This window comes from Pleurodeles waltl, chromosome 9 (genome assembly GCF_031143425.1).
Source record: "Pleurodeles waltl isolate 20211129_DDA chromosome 9, aPleWal1.hap1.20221129, whole genome shotgun sequence".
NCBI lineage: Eukaryota > Metazoa > Chordata > Amphibia > Caudata > Salamandridae > Pleurodeles > Pleurodeles waltl.
Genome location: NC_090448.1, coordinates 500,933,659 through 500,954,443, shown reverse-complemented (window position 1 = coordinate 500,954,443; position 20,785 = coordinate 500,933,659). Strand labels below are relative to the sequence as shown.

At 46.7% G+C, this 20,785-nt stretch overlaps 1 protein-coding gene across 1 annotated transcript in view; it reads right to left on the bottom strand.

Annotated features, from left to right (window-relative positions):
* ESR2 (estrogen receptor 2) overlaps positions 1-20,785 on the bottom strand; it is a 1,043,222-nt gene that overhangs the window by 878,752 nt on the left and 143,685 nt on the right. The window contains exon 3 of the mRNA XM_069207353.1: positions 14,696-14,871. Within this exon, the coding sequence (XP_069063454.1) occupies positions 14,696-14,871 (176 nt within the window). The remainder of the gene's footprint in view (positions 1-14,695; positions 14,872-20,785) is intronic.

Below are 20,785 nucleotides of genomic sequence, written 5' to 3'. Positions count from 1 at the left end.
GGGGTTTCACCCCTCATCAGCCAGGCTAGCTTGAATCCAGTGGCATGGGAAGCACGGGACCCACGTCTGGGCATACCCTTCCCACTTAGGGCGACAAAGCAAAAACAACAAGTGATGGACGGCATTGATGAAACACCTGGACAGCTACATCAGGTTTCCCCACCAAAATGAATTGGCCTATGTGAAGGCAGAGTCCTATGAAATGGGACATAGTAGGAGCAATTGATTACACCCATGTAGCCCTGGTCCCTCCCAGTGTCAATGAACAGATGTGTAGGAACAGGAAGAACTACCACTCAATCAACGTACAGGTAGTGTGTCTGGCAGACCAGTACATCTCACAAGTCACAACCAAGTTTCCATTATCTGTGTGTAATTCCTATATTATGCGGAACAGCAATATCCCACATCTGATAGCGCAACTTCAAACAGAGAGGGCATGTCTGCTTGGTAAGTTCGTATTGTTGTGTGTGTCTGTGAGTTATGTCTCCTGTCATTACAATCTACCCAGTCCCAAATACAGCACTGGAGTTGTTGCCCCTTTGTGTACACAGGTGACTCCGGCTATCCAAATCGTCCTTGGCTATTGACACCAGTGAGGTACCCAGCCACACCAGGGGAACACTATGACAATAGGCCCACTTGAGGACAAGGCATAAAATCGAGCGTATATTTGGGCTCCTGAAGGCAAGATTCATGTGCCTGGACCTATCTGGAGGAGACCTCCTCTACTCGCCCTAAAAGGTATGCCAAATAATCATTGCCTGCTGCATGCTCCACAATCTAGCCTTGAGACGTCAGATACCATTGATAGCAGATGAGGGGGAGGCAGCTGGTCCTGTGGCTGGAGATAGAGACATGGCAAGTGATGAGGCTGAGGAAGAAGGCGGCGTTGACTCTAGGGCAGACATCATCAATCAGTACTTCAACTGACATACAGATATATTGAAGTGGAGCATTTGATGTGTTGAATGTGTACAACTTGTAGTAGTTGGCTGCCTTTACACCTCTCTTCTAGATTTATCAGTCGTGGAGTCATGTGCTCCAATGCTTATGTGTGAGTTGTGGATGCAGACTGATAGTCTGTAAAGTGTACAGTACAATGGGGGTCATTCTGACCCTGGCGGGCGGTGACCGCCAGGGTCACCGACCACGGGAGCACCGCCAACAGGCTGGCGGTGCTCCCAAGGGCATTCTGACCGCGGCGGTTCAGCCGCGGTCAGAAAGGGTAAACCGGCGGTCTCCCGCCGGTTTACCGCTGCCCCATTGAATCCTCCATGGCGGCGGAGCGCGCTCCGCCGCCATGGGGATTCAGACACCCCCTACCGCCATCCTGTTCATGGCGGGAAACCCGCCATGAACAGGATGGCGGTAGGGGGTGCCGCGGGGCCACTGGGGGCCCCTGCAGTGCCCATGCCAATGGCATGGGCACTGCAGGGGCCCCCGTAAGAGGGCCCCACAAAGTATTTCAGTGTCTGCTTTGCAGACACTGAAATACGCGACGGGTGCAACTGCACCCGTCGCACCCCTGCAACTACGCCGGCTCAATTCTGAGCCGGCGTCCTCGTTGCAGGGGCATTTCCGCTGGGCCGGCGGGCGCTCTTTTGGAGAGCGCCCGCGGGCCCAGCGGAATTGTTTGAATGGCCGCTGCGGTCTTTTGACCGCGGTGCGGTCATTTGTCGGCGGTACCTTGGCGGACGGCCTCCGCCATCCGCCAAGGTCTGAATGACCCCCAATATGTTCACCTATATCATGTATAGTTACAGCAGATCCTGGCATACACTTTTGCAAAGGTCAAATCAGTATTTAGGTATGTTTCTTGCTTTCTCCTATCCACTTTTCCTTCCACTCACTGATATAACCATGGGCTGTTTGGCTCTGCAACCTATGCTTAAGATAATCATTGCCAATGGGCATTGGTATTTTCTGACAGATATGAGAGTAGAAACAGCCAGGTAGCTGATAATATGCATGTAGGCACAATGTGCTGTACCTTCTTAGTACTTCCTTCGCTACAGTGGGGTTGTGACTCCTTAATCCCTTCCTTGTACTAGTAGGGGTAGGGGGATGTGCAATGGTGTAATATATGTCAGTTGTGGTACATGGCCCATGTGTGCTGTTAGCATCATGCCCCATGGCTTCCCAATGGGTGGTGAATTTGGGACCTAGCTGTGATTGTATACTGATGTTGCAGTCCAAGTTCCAGGTCACTGTATACTTACAAAGGTGAGTGACAACCTTACTGCTTTGGAGCCTAATTTAGTGTATGGTTTAAATACTGTGTTCCTCAGTGATGTTCTTTGTGTATTCCGTGGTATAAGTGCACATGTAGATATGGTATGGTGATGTGAAGATCCTGTACCTGGTAATGTATAGTTCCTATTAGGGTGACCCTACTTGGTAGGTAGTCTATCATTGCCATGACTATTATTAACTGTACGTGTGCTTAGTACCCCACCATACCTTCCATCCTGATGGCACTCTCTGTCTTGCTCTATTTGCAGATTGGAGTACTAACTATATCCTGGTGTTACTTTGGATTTCACACTCACTTACATCTGGCCTGTGACATTTCAGTGGCACTCTGTCTCCTGCTGTGGGTACCTCCCTCTGCTGTCCATTACACTGGATGCAGGGGGGCATGCCCTGACCACGGTTGGCACGATCTAAGGAACAGCAATATCCCACATCTTATGGCACGACGGCAAACAGAGAGGGCACTCTTTAAAAAGGGTGACAAGAGTAAGCCTAAATGTTATAGAGCAATTTCGTTTTTAGAGTCAGTAGTGAAGGTCGTGGGGTGGGTGATATTGGATAGAATGTGCTCCTGGGAGGCAGAAAATAATATAATATAGTAGCGCCAATATGGTTCCCAGCAAGGTAACTCTACCATGGATCAGTGTTTGAATTTGCTAATGGTGACCAGTAAGTATACTATTGTCCGTTCAAAGACAATATATTTAGCGTTCATGGACCTAACAGCCGCTTTTGACCGGGTGAATCGGGCCAAACTGTGAAAGATCTTGTTATATTTGGGGGTTGACTCCAACTTAGTGTTTTTTTTCTCTGGGACCTCCACGCAGACACCTCAACCTCAGTGAGATATTCCACCCCTGCCATGTACGGATAGTTTTAGAACATGCAGGGGTGCACAGGGGTGAATTCTTGTCCTGTTTTTGTTTACTGTGTCTATAAATGGCCTGGAGAGGGCCTTAGTAGATGCTAAGGCCGATTGCCATTTTGTTGGTCCACACAACTTGCCTGTGTTGCTATACACTGATGACTCAGTTTTAATAGCAAGAACAGGTAACGACCTTCAAATGCTATTGAAGGCTTGTGATAATTTCATAAGGGAGTTAGGTCCGTCGGTTAACCTGCCAAATCGTATATTATGATGCTGGGTCCTAAACCTTTAAAAACTAAGAATGTTACTTTAAACTGCTACCCTTAGTTAAAGTTGGGAGTTTTCTGTACCTGGGGGTGTTGTTTGATTCTAAATTAAGCTGGAAGCCAACTATTGAGGCCAAGAAAATGGATTGTAGGATGTCTTTTGGGGCTGTTCTAAGCTTTGTGGCTAGGGTGGGTAGCAGACCACTTAAAGTCCTTTTAAAAATGTATAATGCAAAGTGTCCATCCAAGGTTCTTTATGGGTGTGATATTTGGGGGTACATCTCTTTAAGGGAATTGTAGATAGAGGAGATTACATTTTTAAGGTGTTTACTTTGCCTCCCTCAGTGTACATTAGTCTATGTTGTGTATGAGGAGTTGGGGGTTAAGCACCTAAGTAATTTTCTTGCGTTGGCCCTCTGCTGACCTGGAGTAGGATTTGGTCTAGGCAGAAGTTAGCCCTAACCATTTAATTATGAGGGATTGCTTGTTGTCAGTCTATGCTCTAAAATACCATGGCTAAGACATGTAAGGGATATCTTCACAAAGTTAGGAAGAGAGGGTGTTTTCAGTAGTCCTGTGGGTATTGGAAAGGGTGACTTGACATGGGTCAAAGAAACCTTCAGGGAAAGAGCTTCCTTACAGGGAAGAGGACGAGCTGGCAAAACCCTCTGTCCACAAATATGTTTTATCAACTACAAAATGGGACACGTCCTATTAAACAATGGTGAAAAACAATAGGGATAGATGTTTATTAACCCGTTTTAGGCTAAATGTATTGCACCTGACATTGGTATTGTTATGATTTTAAACTGTTGGGTCCGTGAAGGTGTGATAGTACGTCGCACCAGTATACATTGCACTTTATGTTATCCTGTAGGTTTTTATGCATTCATAGGCTCGTTTTATTGCTCCCTTGCTTAAAGACTGTGGTTTTAAACAAGTTCATCCAACACTTTTATAGTTATAGATGTTAACAGGGCAAAATGTAATTACTAATCTGAGTACTATGGTTGATGATTGCCGATACTTTATGGTTTGTTTTAATTTATTTATTAACTACTATGTTTTATTATTTTGTAGGTGCTTCTGTCTTTTATGGTTTCGAACTGTAAACTGAATGAAGAATATGAAAATGAACAGCAAAAAAAAAAAATTTTTTTACTTCAGGCAGGAGGCTTTCAGCCAATGTCAAACTGATTGACCTTTTTAGGCTTGTATTAGTCAAGACCTTTTGATTATACTAAAATTATGTTTGCTGCACAGTTATTTATTGTGATTTCAGCCAGACTTCATTCATTAGTCTGCAGTTGGTGCCATGATGTTTTTTCTTCCACCCACACCAGAAAATATTAAATGGCAATGTATCAGTCCACTTCAGCCATTGCCTGACTTCACTGTGACTTATGCCATGCTATCCTTTCACAAGGAACACATCAACACACAAAGTTGTTCCCTTCAGTGCCTTGGAACACTATGGTAATGTGTGCTTTTTTTAGACAAAAAAACTTTTTGCTGTAGCAAATTATCATTTTTTTAGAATGATGAGAGCTCAGCATATTCTTAAACAATAAGGTTTTGCAAAAATCATGACAAGACAAGACTAGACAGGAGCTTGGAGGCCCTCGCCAGACCTAATGGCTTTGCCAATGCTTGTCTTCTGCTACTCCCTGCAACCCCTTTCCCATTCCTTAGCATGATTGGTAGTACCTCATTCTTTTGCTTTGATTTTTTTTAGTGTTGTGCCAGTTGTGATGTTCAGGATATCAAACTCTTGACCTGATTAATTACGGGCCGGTGACACTGAATCTGGATCATGGAACAGGGCTTCAGGGACTGCATGCAGCTTCTCCTTTCAGTCCCTGCCCACTCTGTGGCTCTAGATGAGATGACAGAAGCAGCCAATGCCCCTCTGTTACCTGCTCTGCTCCCTCCCATTGCACACCACCCTCAGAAAGGGCCCTATAAAAGCCCCACACACAATATCTGCTATCTCGAAGCAGGTGGTAAGTGTGTGCACCTGTTATTCCTGGATCTGCATGTTATTCCAGATTCAATGGGAATAACTTAAAATGCCCGGATTTAGGTGTGGCGATGCCATCCCGGGAACCTTAGTGCATTAGAAAACATCCAAATCATTAGATCATAAAAATAATGTATAATTTAATTGAAATAATTAAGAGCTTTTGAGTAGAAAAGGAGACGGTGTCCTTTTATAGTATGAGCTTCAGACTGTGAGTCCTGGAGGTGTAGAAGTTAGCTTTTTTTGTTAAAACTTTATTATGCTGCACATAAAGTGGGATGTAAAGCCAACCTGCTGAAGCAGTTCATCATTCTATTTCTTATGGATTTAACAAAATGCAAAAAAAAATGTGGTTATTAGGTAAGGTCCTGCAAAGCACTTCTTAGGGTAAATCAGTCAGTCCCGGCTTGCAGTGATTTACTCAGTGTTTGTAATATGAATCCGGAGATCCCTGTATTTGCCAGTAGCACCCAAGATAGCCTTTATTTGTGCCTAGCCCTGGCACAACTATATGCCCCTTTGAGTACATCTAGCATGACCCCGTAGGTGACGTAACGAATGTACAAACAACTTTAACTTCATTGTTATGAAAAAAGCTGAACAAATACGTAGAAGTTTAAGGGGCGGAACACCTAAATGGGCGATTCCAAAAATCACAGAAATGAATGGATGCAACAGTTGTCTACTCTATGGAATAACATAAAGCAGTAAAATGCCTGTAGTATGGAAGTCTCTCACCATCAAGCGTTGTACTACGTTGCTTCTGAAGCAGCACGGGGAAGTATGTAACAATACTAAAGGCCTGATTCAGAGTTTTATAGAGGGGTACTGTATCACAAACATAACTGATATTGCGTCTGCTTTTTCACAAGTGCACTATTTCCCAACGTACTTGTAATGCGTTGTACGGGATATCAGTCATGTTTTTGACAAGAGTACCTGTCTGGCAAACTCTAAACCAGGTCCTAAATTACTATTTGTTGTAGTGCATTAATATCCTATCCAGCATATAGGCTATCATAATATGATAGAAATAAGGATATATCCACATTTGCATACTTTACATTCACAACAGTGTGATTGTCACTATTCTGCTAACTGTATTTTTCCAGGACCAAATTTAAGAAGAGATATTGTGGTAAAACATCCATCAGAATTTGAAACTGCAAAAAGCATTTAATTTCTCGCACAATCCTTGTGCCTTGATGTGCACAATTTTGTGTCCCTTTTCAGGATTTTTTCCATCTTCCAGTTCAATATCCGTTGTATATTGGAGTTGGCACACACCATATTGCTGATCCTTCAATGAAACTTCATGACGGATGTTAGTAAGGACATTAGAAATTCCTGCAGTGGTAGTATCAACAATCCATTCCTGAAAGTGGAGTATCCACAACAAGGTCCTGTCAAATGCTATCAGGGATAAATATCAAGGATATCGAGTGGTGAGTCAAGATAATTCTCCATCCTACACTTTCTCTCACCTTATCTTACAAGTGCAGGTTCTATTTCATCCGAGGGTCTAACTGGCCTATAGGGAAATCAGGCAGTGCCCAAAGCGCAGGTCTGTCAGGTCAGGGTGGGCTGCCTGAGGGTGAAACAGACATCGACTGTAACAAGCTCAAATCCATGCAGCCTTTATACTTTGCAAAACATACTCATAGCTTTCTAAACAAGTTCGAAATACACCAATTTGTAAATGTGGGCCATTTTTCAGCTACCCAATTTACTACTGGGAGCCTGTTAGAAATTCCAAGATAACCCCTGCTCACCCCCTTGGTAGCTTGGCACAAGCAGTCAGGCCTATCCCAGAGGCAATTTGTAAACACTGGTGACACACTATCCCCACCACAAAGGAAACACAACACCAAGTTATAAAAAAATAAACTGTATTGTACACAACCTAATTAGGCCTAACACAACATGTCAGTGATACTCTGCTACCCAAGCAGTTGTCAGAACGTTACACAATAGTTACTGTGCAGAAACCAGCAGTCACACATAATGCACAGGTTACTTATTATTCTCCAACATAAGCAGTGGTCAGGATAAACATTACCATAGAAATGAACTTATCATAAGAATATCATGACTGCGCATACCAGGAACATTAAAAAACATCAGGTCATGCCCATAAAAGAAACATCAGCAAAGATATGACACATTATATAAAAAACAGGTTGCCTACAAGTCCCAGCATGCCCCTACCAGGAACATCTGAAACATGTACAGTCCATAAAGAGTACCTGTTTTGGTGATGAAAATGGACCTCTAGTGTGACGAACTAGCTGGGGGCCCCCTTGCGAGGCTTTGCGCTCCAAGAGGGGTCCGTTTTTATATGGGCAGGAGGGGGGCAGCATGCCCCCCCTTCAGTTTCTGATATTGGGGCCCCTCCCGGGAACCACGATCCCTGGGGCCCCCACCCCAGACCACAACAGGCCCTCTAAAGGTGGGGAGCAAAGCCAAAACACCGCCAAGGGACAAAAGAGGGGACCTTGCAGTATAGGAGGCCTCCGGTGAGGCTTCTGCCCTGCCCGTGATCTCCAACTAACAATAGGGGCTCCGGTGGGGCAGGGACCCTCTGATGAGGCTTCTTTACCCGCCCAATCTTTATTCTGAAATGGGGCCCAGTGGAGTGGGAAGCCTCCAATGAGGCTTCCTTCCCTGCCCTTGTAAGGGTTCCTGCACCCAACGTGGTGCACGAGCCTCGACCAGCCCTCCCGGGCTGCAGCGGTGATCGGGCTGAAGTGAGAGCCCACTGGTGCCCATAGAACGCTCCTTGGAGCCTGCTTCGCCCCAGGGGCACCGCTAGGACCGCACTCGCTCTAGATGTCCAATCTTCATGCCCCGGAGGCACTGAACAGAGTGTTTTACTCTTGCTTGCAGGAAACAGCCTGCCTGGGCTGCAATGGTGATTTTTTGTAATTGGCAAAGCGCTTTCAACACAAAACGCACCAAAAGAAAGCGCTCTCAAGGCACTCATGATAATCCCAGCAAAGCGCTCTCCAGGCGCTATGTGTTTGGGGATGAAACACTCTTCATGTGCCTCAGCCACCAGGCAGAGCTCTCACAAGGTGCTAAGCAGATCATTGCAGGGGTCCAGGGTCACAGCACCCTGAGGGACACAACAGATGAGGAAAAGCCGACAGTGCCCAACAGCAGGCCAGCACAAGGGGTTGCATGTAGTTGGCATTTCTTCCACGTGACCGGGCACGTCACATGTCAGCAAAGCAGCAGCAATCTAAGGCGTTCCTGGTGAGTTCCTTCAGCAGCATTCTGTGTCCAATTACAAGCATATCAAAGTCCAGAGTGTCTCCAAATTGTCGGGAAACATCCCCTGTACTTATACTCAGTTTTGCAGTGTGGTAACAAAGAAGGGGAGAGGAGGTTCTAACCAATTACAACTGGTTCTGGGAGTGCTCCTCTCTCCTCCAGCAGAAGATCCAAAAATCAGTTGGGAGTAAGTGGACCTTATGTGTGAGGCCACGGCACAGCCTTTACAGATGCATGAGCGCCCCGCCTCCCACTACAAAGGCTGTCCAACCTACAAAAGAACTGATGGGACAATGGATGCATAGAGTTTTGAACCAAGTAAAGGCACTGCGGCAAAAAGACCATCTTTGCTATCGCTGCTCTACCCATGATAGATAGAGGCAATTTATTCCAAAAAGAGACCGAGCGCTCCAGACCAGCGACCACCCGTTCGACATTATGTGTATTATGCTCAGCCCCCATATGTGTGAACCAAATATCCAAATAACGGAAACTCTCAGTTTCCAATCGGAGTGCGGCCTGGTGTAAGTTGGCCCAAGGGACTCCACGGAGGGAACACAGGGGGAACAGGCACAATTTGTTCTGATTGACCTTCCGGCCAGACACAACCCCAGACATCTCCATCCTTTGTAACAACAACGGAACCAAGACACTAGGGTCATGGAAATACGCTAGCGCATCATCAGCATACAAAGACACCACATGAGTGGACTGCCCCAACCCAATCCCCCAAGGGGCCATACTCTCCCGAAGCCAAATTGCAAGTGGTTCCACAGCTAGAGCAAAGAGGAGAGGTGATAGCGGACAACCTTGCCTCCTACCTTACCAATCTCCCAGGCATCAGACAGTTCCCCCCCACTCGTACCCGTGCAGTAGGAGCAGTGTACAGTAGCCTCACCCAGGCACAGAAACCAGGCCAAACCCCATACCCTGCAATACTTCGAGCAGATACCCCCACTCAACTGTATCGAAGGCCTTCTCCAGATCCAGAGTCACCAAAGCCACTCCAGATCCAGAGTCACCGAAGCCATCTCAGTGTTCTCACTCTCCGTCTCGAAAAGCAGATGTGCCGGACGACGCAAATTGTAAGACGTGCTGTGACCAGGGATAAACCCACACTGGTCCTCGTGCACCAGTCCCAAAATCACCCCTCGGAGTCGGGAGGCTAGGACTTGCAAAGGATCTTTACATCACTATTTAACATTGTGAGTAGGCGATACGACGATGGATCACTAGGGTACCCTCCTGGCTTAAGCAACAAACAGATTATGCCCTGTCTCATTGATTTTGGCAACTTGCCGCACTCACAAGATTCCTCAAACACTTCCAGAAGCTTCTCCCTCTGAGTCAATGAAAACATATGATACAATTCAATAGGAAGACTTAGATTTAGACACTGCTGCAATTGCATCACTCAGCTCCTCAACAGTAATCACCGCGTCCGGAGTCTCTCTACTCCCCGCATCCAATCTAGGAAGGCAAATCTGCTGCAAGAAATCTCCAACACCTTCTCCCAGCAGAGCCAGTCCAGCCCTAGAAACCGCCCGCAGGTGTTCTGCCAGGACCCCCAAGATGTCTACCCGATTTGTGACTGTCTCACCTTTCGCAGATCGAATATGCACCTCCCTCTTCAGAATCCATGCCAAAAGCTTGCCAGCCTTATCCCCTTCACGGTGTAGCCGCTGCCCATAGGCTTTGAGGGTAACCCTGCTCAAGGAAACCCAGCAATCATTGACCGCCTTATGTAATCTAAGCTCCTCCTGTTCCGCTTCTCTGGTGGTTGGGAGCTTCCGCTGCAGGGCTTCCAATCTCTCCTCCATTTCAGACAGCTCACTCTCCATGGGCCTGCGCACTCCACACATCATCCTGATGCACACACCCCGCACCACCCCCTTCATGGCCTCCAATTCCAGACCCCTGGAAGCAACCGTGTTCCAGTTCAACTCCATGTAACCAGTAATGGCTGCACCCACTCCCTCTCTGCACCCCACATCCGCAAGAAACTCTGCTGGTAGTCGCCAACTATGTGCAGTACGAGCACCCACCACCCCCCACTGCAATTACATCAATACAGGAGCATGATCAGATAGAAACCGAGCCAGATGTGTGACCTCCAATACCCGGGATCCATGAAGGCCAGCCAGGAGAAACCTATCCAACCAGGCATGAGTGTGATGCATTCTAGAATGACAGGTAAACTCCCTACCATCGGATGCAACTCCCTCCAACCATCCCACAGCCCCAACTGTTGCCTCACATCCGTATGTGATCTCACCATCCGAGACTTAGTACCACACTTCGAGGGGTCATAATCCAACTCGCCATTCAGCACGCAGTTATAATCTCCTGCCCAAATAATAGGCCTGTCCACACCTTCCCCCAGAATCTCCGGAATTTTGGTATAGAAGAAGGGATCATCAACATTGGGTGCATACGTTTTAAGAATGACGATGGGTAAACCATCCAGCATGCCCTCAATAAGAACATACCTTCCCTCATCATCAGCTTCACTATACGTGTGGGTAAAGGGAACCCCAGGAGCCACCCACACTGTCACACTCCTCGCTTAGGATGAGAAGGAGGAAGAAAACATCTGACCCCGCCATTTCTTAGATAACTTCTGCGCCTCCTCCTCTGTCATATGTGACTCTTGGAGGCCGGCAATATGCACATTCTGCCTCTTTAAAAAGGAGTGAACCATATATCTCTTGGTATAACTCTTCAAGACTCTGACGTTCCAAATCATTATGTTAAGTAGGCGACCCATATTGGTACTGAATTCCAAACTCACCCACTATAGAGTCCCCCCAATCTGAGTGAGGTATCCAATGGCAATCATGCCATAGCACTTGCACTGCAATCCCAACAATGAACATCGGTGAACTGTATCAACTAAACCACACAAACATCCCACCCCGGACATACAGCATAACAACTGAAATGAACCACGATACTGTGGGTCCAATCTATAAATGCTGTCAGGACTACAGCCTAATCCCCAACCCCCCATTCAAGGCCTACCACAAGTGTGGAGTGATAACCCCTCACCCTGGCAATCAAAGCACTTTGCCCACCCAAAAACCACCTTCAATGCAAAAAGACATTAAAAGAACAATGACCCCCCCCCCCCAGCATTAATGTCCAGCAGGACCATACTAAACGAGAGCCACTTCTGAGCCCGGCATATCATCACACAGTATCATTCTCTAGAAGCAGCTGCTCCCAAAAGATACCAGTTCACCAGGAAGATCACTCAACAGACAGAGAATCAGCTCTGCATGGAAGACGCCAACGAGTCCAAGTCTGGCCGTGCACCAGTGCCAGCCACTGATTCATCAGGAACCACAGCCATTGTTCCATCTTGTTGTATCTCAACCCGAGGGGCAGGGACATCCACCACTCCTTGATCCATAGAATCCATCGTCCGTTCTCCCTCACGATTCCGCCAATCAGATCTGTCAGCCCCAGAGGCTCGATTCACCACTCCATGAGCCCCAGTCAGCCTGCCCAGTGCCGCCTTAACCCACATTTCCAGTCATCTCCAAACCTCCTCTGGTTGCTCAAAGAAATGGGACCTGCCTCCAGAGAGTACCTTCAAACGCGCCGGATATAAAAGCATATATCTGATATTCATTGAGCAGAGCTTCGCCTTCACCTCCCAAAAACTCTTTCGCGAGTTGGTGTAATCAGGATAGATGGAAATCTTCCCATTTTCAAACACCGCCTTGTCTGAGTCACGAGCTGCCCTCACAACACAGTCTCTGTCTCTGTAATTCAGGAGGCGAGCAATGATGGCCCTCGGAGGCACACCAGGCCGAGGCGGCGCCACAAGCGCTCTATGTGCCCTCTCGACCAAAAACACTCTGGAGAGACCCACACGCTGCAGCACATCCCTGATCCAGTTTTCCACGAAGGCCTCAACATAGTCCCCTCTGACTGTTCTGGGAAGCCCAACAGTCTAATAATATTTCTCCGGGAGCGACCTTCAGTATCTCCCAGCTGCGCCCCAATCTGCCAACCGTACAGCCAGCCTGTGCCATTTGCTTTCGTAGAGTTCCCACCTCTGCCTTTAGCTCCACAATCGAGCCCTCTGCCACCTTAATTTTGTCCAAAACCTTTCTGAGATCCGCTCTGAGTAGGTTCAACTCAACCGCCACTGTTTCAATCTTACCCTCTAGCGCCACTCTCAATCCCTAAATGGCTGCGAGAATTTCTGCTCGTGACGGTTCCTCCACAGGCAACAACCCACTCTGTCTATCATCCGACCCTGCCACCCGGGTGACACGCTGCAGTGTGGGCACAGCAGTGGTATATTGTTTCATGGTATTGCTCTGCGACACATCAGTCTTCCGATGTCGTCCCATCACAGGGTAGTCACCGCACAGCTTGCGTCCTCTGGGTTAAAGTCCAATATGAGAAGGGTTCACCTGCAACTCACAACATTCAAGGCCAGTGCTCACCTCCTGGGCACCCGGCACCCAAACACTCCAGCGCCAACAGGGGTAGTCTGGCGCCGAGGGGAGCGCCGCCACAGTCTGCTTACCCTCCAGGTCAGCAGAGCCAAACAGAAGCTCCAAAATACTTGAAAGCCCCCACCAAGTCAGGGATGAGAGCTCCCCATCCAGGTAGCCCTTTACTCCAGCCCCATACTTCCAAATGACCACCAGAGAACACAGGCACCAAGTAGAAACCCCCAGTCAGGGTCTGCTCAGGATTACAGCCTCAGTCTCCAGCACCTCAGCCCTATCGCCCTCCAGGTATGCCCAGAGAAACAGACACATTTCCTTCTCCACATGGGAGACATCTCCGCAAGTCCTCGAGGTTCGGCACCAGCTCACCATGCAGACCCAATCCTGGCCAGATTGTCTCTCCTCTTTCAGCCCCTCAAGTGAGCCACCAGCAGACAGGAAATCCCCATCCAATCACTGCAGCTGTGCAGAAGTTCCAGGGGGAGGGCACACCCCTCACCGCCTCTGATCGCGTGGTTAGGCCGCAGCCGCGACCCCACGCGCCCAGCCAGCACCGTGCTGCGCGAGGCCGCGTTCACCGCAGCAGCCTGTCCCCTCCAAGCGTCAGGAGCGGGGACAACCGGACGCCGCCAGCAGGTAAGAGGAACCCCCATCCAACCTCCGCGCCGGCAGGAGTTCTAGAAGAGGGGAACACCCTTCACCGGCGCCGATCGCAGCACCAGGCTGCCGCGGCCTCACAGTCAGCCATCCTCCGTGAAGCTGAAATCACCGCCGCAGCCCGTCTCCTCCGATTTCAGTGGGCTGAGACAACCGGACACCACAGGGAACCCACAGACACCACTGGGAGGGCTAAAAGATCCAAGGGCACCCCAGGTTCAAGGAAGGATGTCGCCGGGGATCAGGAGCTCACTAGGAGCATGTCCCCCCGGCCATGTTGCCTGGCCACACCCCCCAATCTTACCAACTTTAGAAGGAAGAGCACCTGCACTTTAGCACTGATCAGCAGTGATAAAGTGCTCAGAGTCCTACAGCCAACAGCAAGAGGTCAGAAAAAATAGGAGGAAGGAGGCAAAAAGTCAGGAGATGACCCTGCCAAAAGGGCCCGGTCCAACAAGGCCACTTTTATTTGGATTCCCAGGCCTATTTTCTGTCCCAGTACAACCCTTTTTCATCCCCACTATTCCCCGTTCTTCATTTTGTGCCTTTCTCTTTCTTACTATGTGTCAAAGTCCGATGATGGAAAATAAGTTCCCCACCTGCATCCACGGGCACTGTATAGCCACCAGCTAAATATTCCCGCCCAATCATGTCTGCCATATCCAGAGCTCAGGGATTAGCTCAACAGGTGGTTGATTGAGCTCAGCTTTACTGCAAATGACCTTTCAGAGTCAGCACCTTTCAGTAAATCTGACGATATTTACAAAGAATACTCAGTTTTTTTAGCTTGAATCAGTTTCATTACAGAAATGAACAAACATCAAAATATACAATCAGAATTCTATGCTGCATCAGAAATAACTCCTGACAGGGCAGTCTGCCTTACCTTGAATACTTCTTTTGAAGAATGCCTTGCATCCTTCGCAGGACCAAACGCCATAGTGATACCCTGAAGCATAATCACTGCACACTGCACAGAAATGTGTGTCCCTTTTTGAGCCAGGGATGTTTGGAATGTGACTTGGACAGTCGCCACCGCTCGTTTTTCTCTTTAATATTTCCCTGTTGAGAAAGTAAAGCCAAGAAGTTCAGAGGAACAACACTGAAATATAGGGATACGTTTCAAATACGCTAGCGTCGGAATCATAATTTATTTCACTTCTCTCTGAAAAACACGTTTTGGAGGCAGTATTAAAGAGGTTTAATGAACTTATGCCAGTGAAAGTTTTTTTTAAAGTTTCGGATAGCTCAACGTTGCGCCAAAAAACGAAAATAAAACAACAGAAATGCAGCGTTTGTGATTTCGAGAGAATCTATGAGCACAATTCACCAAAAGAAAAATTATAATTCTCTGCACTTAGTCCAACACACAGCAGCGATGCACGAGTTTTCTCCGAACTTGCAAAACCCTGAGCACAATTCATTTAAATATATGTTTCTCATAAATTTTGTGGAGCATGTTTGATTTCCATAACACTTTGGGGGTGATTCCAACTTTGGCGGGCGGCGGAGGCTGCCCACCAAAGTTCCCCCAACAGAATACCGCTACGCGGTCAGAAGACCGCCGCGGTTATTCTGTGTTTCCCGCTGGGCTGGCGGGCGACCGCCAGAAGGCCGCCCGCCAGCCCAGCGGGAAACCCCTTCCCACGAGGAAGCCGGCTCCGAACGGAGCCAGCGGAGTGGGAAGGGTGCGACGGGTGCAGTAGCACCCGTCGCGATTTTCAGTGTCTGCATGGCAGACACTGAAAATCTTTTAGGGGCCCTCTTACGGGGGACCCTGCAGTGCCCCTGCCATTGGCATGGGCACTGCAGGGGCCCCCAGGGGCCCCACGACACCCGCCAGGAACAGGATGGCGGTGAGGGGGTCGGAATCCCCATGGAGGATTCCTCAGGGCAGCGGAAAACGCCGGTTTTCCGTTTCTGACCGCGGCCATACCGCCGCGGTCAGAATGCCCTTGGGAGCACCGCCAGCCTGTTGGCGGTGCTCCCGCGGTCGTTGACCCTAGCGGTCAATGACCGCCAGGGTCAGAATGACCCCCTTTGTGTGTGAAATATCTGCAAAGCATTCATTGATCATGCATGGAGTTAGGGACTTTGTGAAATTTCGCTATAAAGGTTAGCTGTTTTTTGTTTTTTTGAAAAAAAAAAACTATTTTTCGGGTGGCTTCCCTAGCACACCTGAAAAAATTGTACTGTTCTGGTCACATCACTACCTGTCTGTATTAATGATGCCTGATTAAATAAAAAGGAGAACAGTGGATCGCCGAGAGACCAAATGGAAGGACTCGAATGGTGGGGATCAGAAAGAGAAAAAGGAAACCTTGACCATCAATATCAAGGAGAAAATGTTTACGACTACGGAAAGTGAATAACGGGAGAACAAAGAGCTGAGATACATCAGAGCGGGAAACGGAAAGAAGCCAGTTTAATATAGGATGATTATCAGTCGACTAGAGCATTTGGGGGCCAAACAGGTGAACCAGGATTTTTAAAGTGGAATTAAGTGGAATGTCTTTATTTGATGAACGTTAACGTCGATGTAAACTGAGGGTTTGATTAACAACTGCAATTTTGCGTAAGGTTACACTTTTGAGTAGGTTCACTGCTTCTTGGTATTCACAACTGCCATCACCCACACTGCCTCCTCAGTGAATCTGTCGGCCACTAGCCGACACTGGGAAGGTGTATAAAGGCCCATCTGCACCAGAGGGAGGCCTTTAATTTATTTTTAGCTTTCGATGCTCAGGAACTTCCCGGGCAGCCTTTTTTCTTTTTTTTTTACTACTGTGACGATTGTCGCGCAGGACACGCTAACCTCATTGCGCTCTAAAAATCCCATACATATTGCAGTAAAAGTGAAAGAAAAGTGAGCTCATGTTACTTTCACTGAGTCAGTGCTAAGAGGCATATCTCAGCCAGAAGGGGCAATCATATGTTTCTGACCCCAATGGGGGCAGGTAAGGGGGTAGAAAGTCAACCTGACAACCAGACACCACGGATTTTACCTCTGAGGCAAAAGAATTTTGTGGGAGTGTTGCACCCTCCCTTGCATTGGCCACATCCCCACTCCCAAAAAAGGACCAAATACCCCCCTCCCCCAGGCACATGCGGATTTGTCCCAATTGGCCCCTGGGGGCCACAAAGCCCACTGTATGCACTTTCCTGACATGTCTGTGGGGGAAATGTCTGAAACTACAGGGAGCAACACATTTCCAACCACCCAACATTCCCCAAAGTCTCCTGATAACTATGGTACTTTGCAAAAAAGGGACCATTTTTAGTGGGAAAATCTAATGTATCCATGTTGTGTTTTCATCAATTTCCTGCTGCTGGCCCTACTCACACAAGTGAGGTACTATATTAATCGGAAGACTTGGGGGAATGCTGGGTAGGTTGAAGTTTGTGCCACCCAGAAGATTTCAGAACTTTCCATCACAGAAATTTGAGAAAAAAATGTTTTTTTTTAGCCAATGCTTAAGGTTTGCAAGCGATTCTGGGTAAAAAAAAAAAAAGAAAAACAGGTGAGAGCCCTACAAGTCAACCACCCTGGATCCCCCGAGGAGCCTAGTATAAAAAAAAATTCTGGTTTGCTAGGTTTCCTTATGTGCCGGCTGAGAGACGGCCCAAAAACAAAGCTACTCAACATGGAAAAAGGGCCAGTTTTCAGTGAAAAAATTTGCTGTGCCCAAGTTGCATTTTGGCCACTTCCTGCTGTGGGCACTAGGCCTATCCACACAACTGAGATACCATTTTTATCAGACGACATGTGGGAGCATAGAGTATTAGAACATTTATTATTACCAATTGGATTTTGCTGCATTTGTGGCTCCCCAATGTGAGCCAGTGTGTAAGAAAGAAGATATTTAAAAAAATACCCTCTAAATCATATGCTAGCACGGGTACCCACAAATTCAGGTTATACAAATTGCCACTGCTCCTAAACTCAATATCTTGTGCCCATTTAGAAATACATAGGTTTTCTTGATACCCATTTTTTACTCTAAATCTTTCAACATATGAATTAGTCTCTACTTGGTTCACAATGCTGTTGGCTCTGGGTACCTTGGGCTCTAGGAGAACCTTCAAACCCTATATATCCCAGCAACCAGAATGGTCTAGCTGATGTAACAGTATATTGCTTTTGGGAACTAGGCATTGTGATGAAAATATTATAAATAAACACGTCATGAATGGCTGGTTTTTCCTACTCATTTTCAATATTTCTTTATTTCAACACTTAGGGGCACATTTACAATAAATTGGCTTAGGGCAAGTACTGCTAGTCTTTTTGCTACGCTGCCCTACACCAATTTTGAAAGGGGAAGAATGCACCATATTTATGAGATATTGTGAATGCATCAAGGGACACTGGGGAATGCAGCACACATAGAAAGAAGAAAAAACGAAGAAAAATAGTGATATTTCTCCCTGTTACGCCTCCCCTGGGAACGTGCACAGTTTTGGCACAGTCGCAGGATAACAGATCCTTGTAAATCTGGGAATGTGTCCAAACCCATTGGTGTTGTTTGGGAAAACCCATCGCAACACCCATGTAAAACCCCACTGACACAGTGTAAGGCAATGCAACAAGATGTGCTGCGTTGCCTCACACCATATCTATGAAGCCATGAAAAGTCATGCAATGTGGCTTTGCGTGGCCTTGTAGACATGGGTCTGCACTCTGTGCCACCAGAGAGTCAAAACAAAGATGATGCACTGGCTGCACTAAGGACTTGTAAATATGCCCCTTAGTTTCTTTGGGAAAACCTTGAGACATCTATACATATGACCCTTGCTGAATTCAGAATTGTATCTACTTTGTGCAAAGCTAAATCTTTCCCAGATCACCCATGGGTTTCACTTTGGTTTCCTCCACAAACTGGAAGTAGTTTACAGGCACATACACTAGGTAAAATGGGCTACCACTTTGAATAATGCCAAAACTGTGATAAAAATATAGGTTTTTTTCACACAGCTTTTCATGTTCCTGAAAGCCAGGAAGATGGTGACTTTAATACCTCAAACTATTCGTTGATGCCCTTTTTAGGAAAAAATCTGACACTTTTACCCGAAGCAAATCAAATGTAGCTATATTTGGCCTATTTGCTCACCCCCCTCCAGGAGAATCCACAAATCTTGGGTGCCTTTAGAATGTCAAGTAAGCTGGAAAAAAAGGACTCAAATTTGGCATGGATAGCTCATGTGGAAAAAAGTTATGGAGCCCTAAGCGTGAACTACCCCAAATAGCTACTTTGGGGGTACGGATGGGGCTTGGGGGGAAGGCCCAGCAGGTAAGGGGTTAAACAAAGTTCACAACCATTTAAAGAAGCATACCTGGCATATGTTCTTGAAGAGGTTTGTTGGTGGATATTTTGCTGGCACAAAGTATGGGCACCTAAGGCGGGATTTGGCTTTATTTGAAGATTTGTGTTGGAGTCTAAACTAATTGATATGATGTACTCTGAAGTGACAATGTTTCCACTACTTGGCTCCTGAGCAGCAAATAGAAGGCTGTTGAGGGGCTGAAGGTAGGACAACGGCTGTTCCCAGTGACGTTATCTGAGCCTTTGGTGAATCAGTGTCTATGGTTAGATTCATTTTTTTAGTGAAGTCTGTTTTTCACAGTTGTATCAATACCCCCATCTGTATGTGATCTTTGAGTACTCCCATGTCGCAAATTTAACTTTAATTTTAAGTTATTCTTCAGTTAAGCATTTATCACTATCTCTATTCTAAGGGGAAATCGGCATCCATTTCCCTTTCAATCTGCTTGTCTTCAGATTTGATCTTGATCTCTTTTTTTAAAAATAGGTAGAAATGTATGCTCTCTTCTCGTGAGGCTGTCAACCTGGACATGTCTCTCAGTCCTATCTTAGTTATGAGCATCCTCTTCAAGGCCCAAGGTCTACCTTACCAATCTATCTGTAAATGGATGGTTTAGCACAAACCAATCCACGATTTCTATCTCAACACCAAACCCGACAGAGACCCCAGTAAAAGTTTCTATTATCTTCATTTTGTGTCCACGCTGCCCTTGTTGCTATATCTCTACACAGTCTTTAAAATCAGGGCAATGTCGGGATGTGAAGTGAAATTGATATGCCAGACCGGAATGGTTTAATGGAAGGCTAAGATGAAGAGCATTAAACTAGTGATGTAAGGAGTAGGTGAGGGTGTGTAATGTTTGAACAGGGAAGCTAAATGAAAGACATGGGCAGAGGAGAGGCAACGTTACACAGAGACCATAATGAAAGACTGGAGGAAAGAGAAGTCAATGTTTCGCTATGCTTTGAGGGTGGATTTATGTTACACTACAATAAAGCCTAAAGACAGGCACTTTTTACATGGAATATCACTGATTGCTGAAGTAAAGCAAGGCCTTTGATGGTGGTTCCCTCCTTTGACAAACCATGGGGCTAGATGACTTGCAATGTAATAATCCTTGAAAGACACTTTTATGAAGGCTTGACAGATGCAGCTGTCTGCTCTTTTAATAACGAAAATCAGGTCAACCATCCTCTGTATGTACAAGTGACATTCATATTCTGCTTCTCCCCATGACAGCATACTGAATGGGACTGTGTGTTAGCCCATTCACGCAATTGGCTCTTTTGCCCTGTATCTAACAGCATTTTACATTTTTTATATCTGTCAACACACCTAAAAATGAGTGCACTTCAGTGCCTGTACTGGTTGCCATTTCTTTATTTTTCCATTATTTCCCTTTCAATTTATTCATGTTCTCTTTTTCTTTTTTTAGAGCATCTTGCACCTCAAGGCAGTCTCACCTGGCCGCCCAATTGCCCCTCATTTCATCTTCATTGTGCTGCATCCTGTGCAGCCACTATTTGTAAACTAGTGAGCCATTTTTAAATGGTAATTTGTTCTAGTGTATCAGATTATTATCATACAAATATGGCCTCCAAGTTTAGAACGTTGGCCACTGTAGATCAGTATAACAGTGATACACTACACT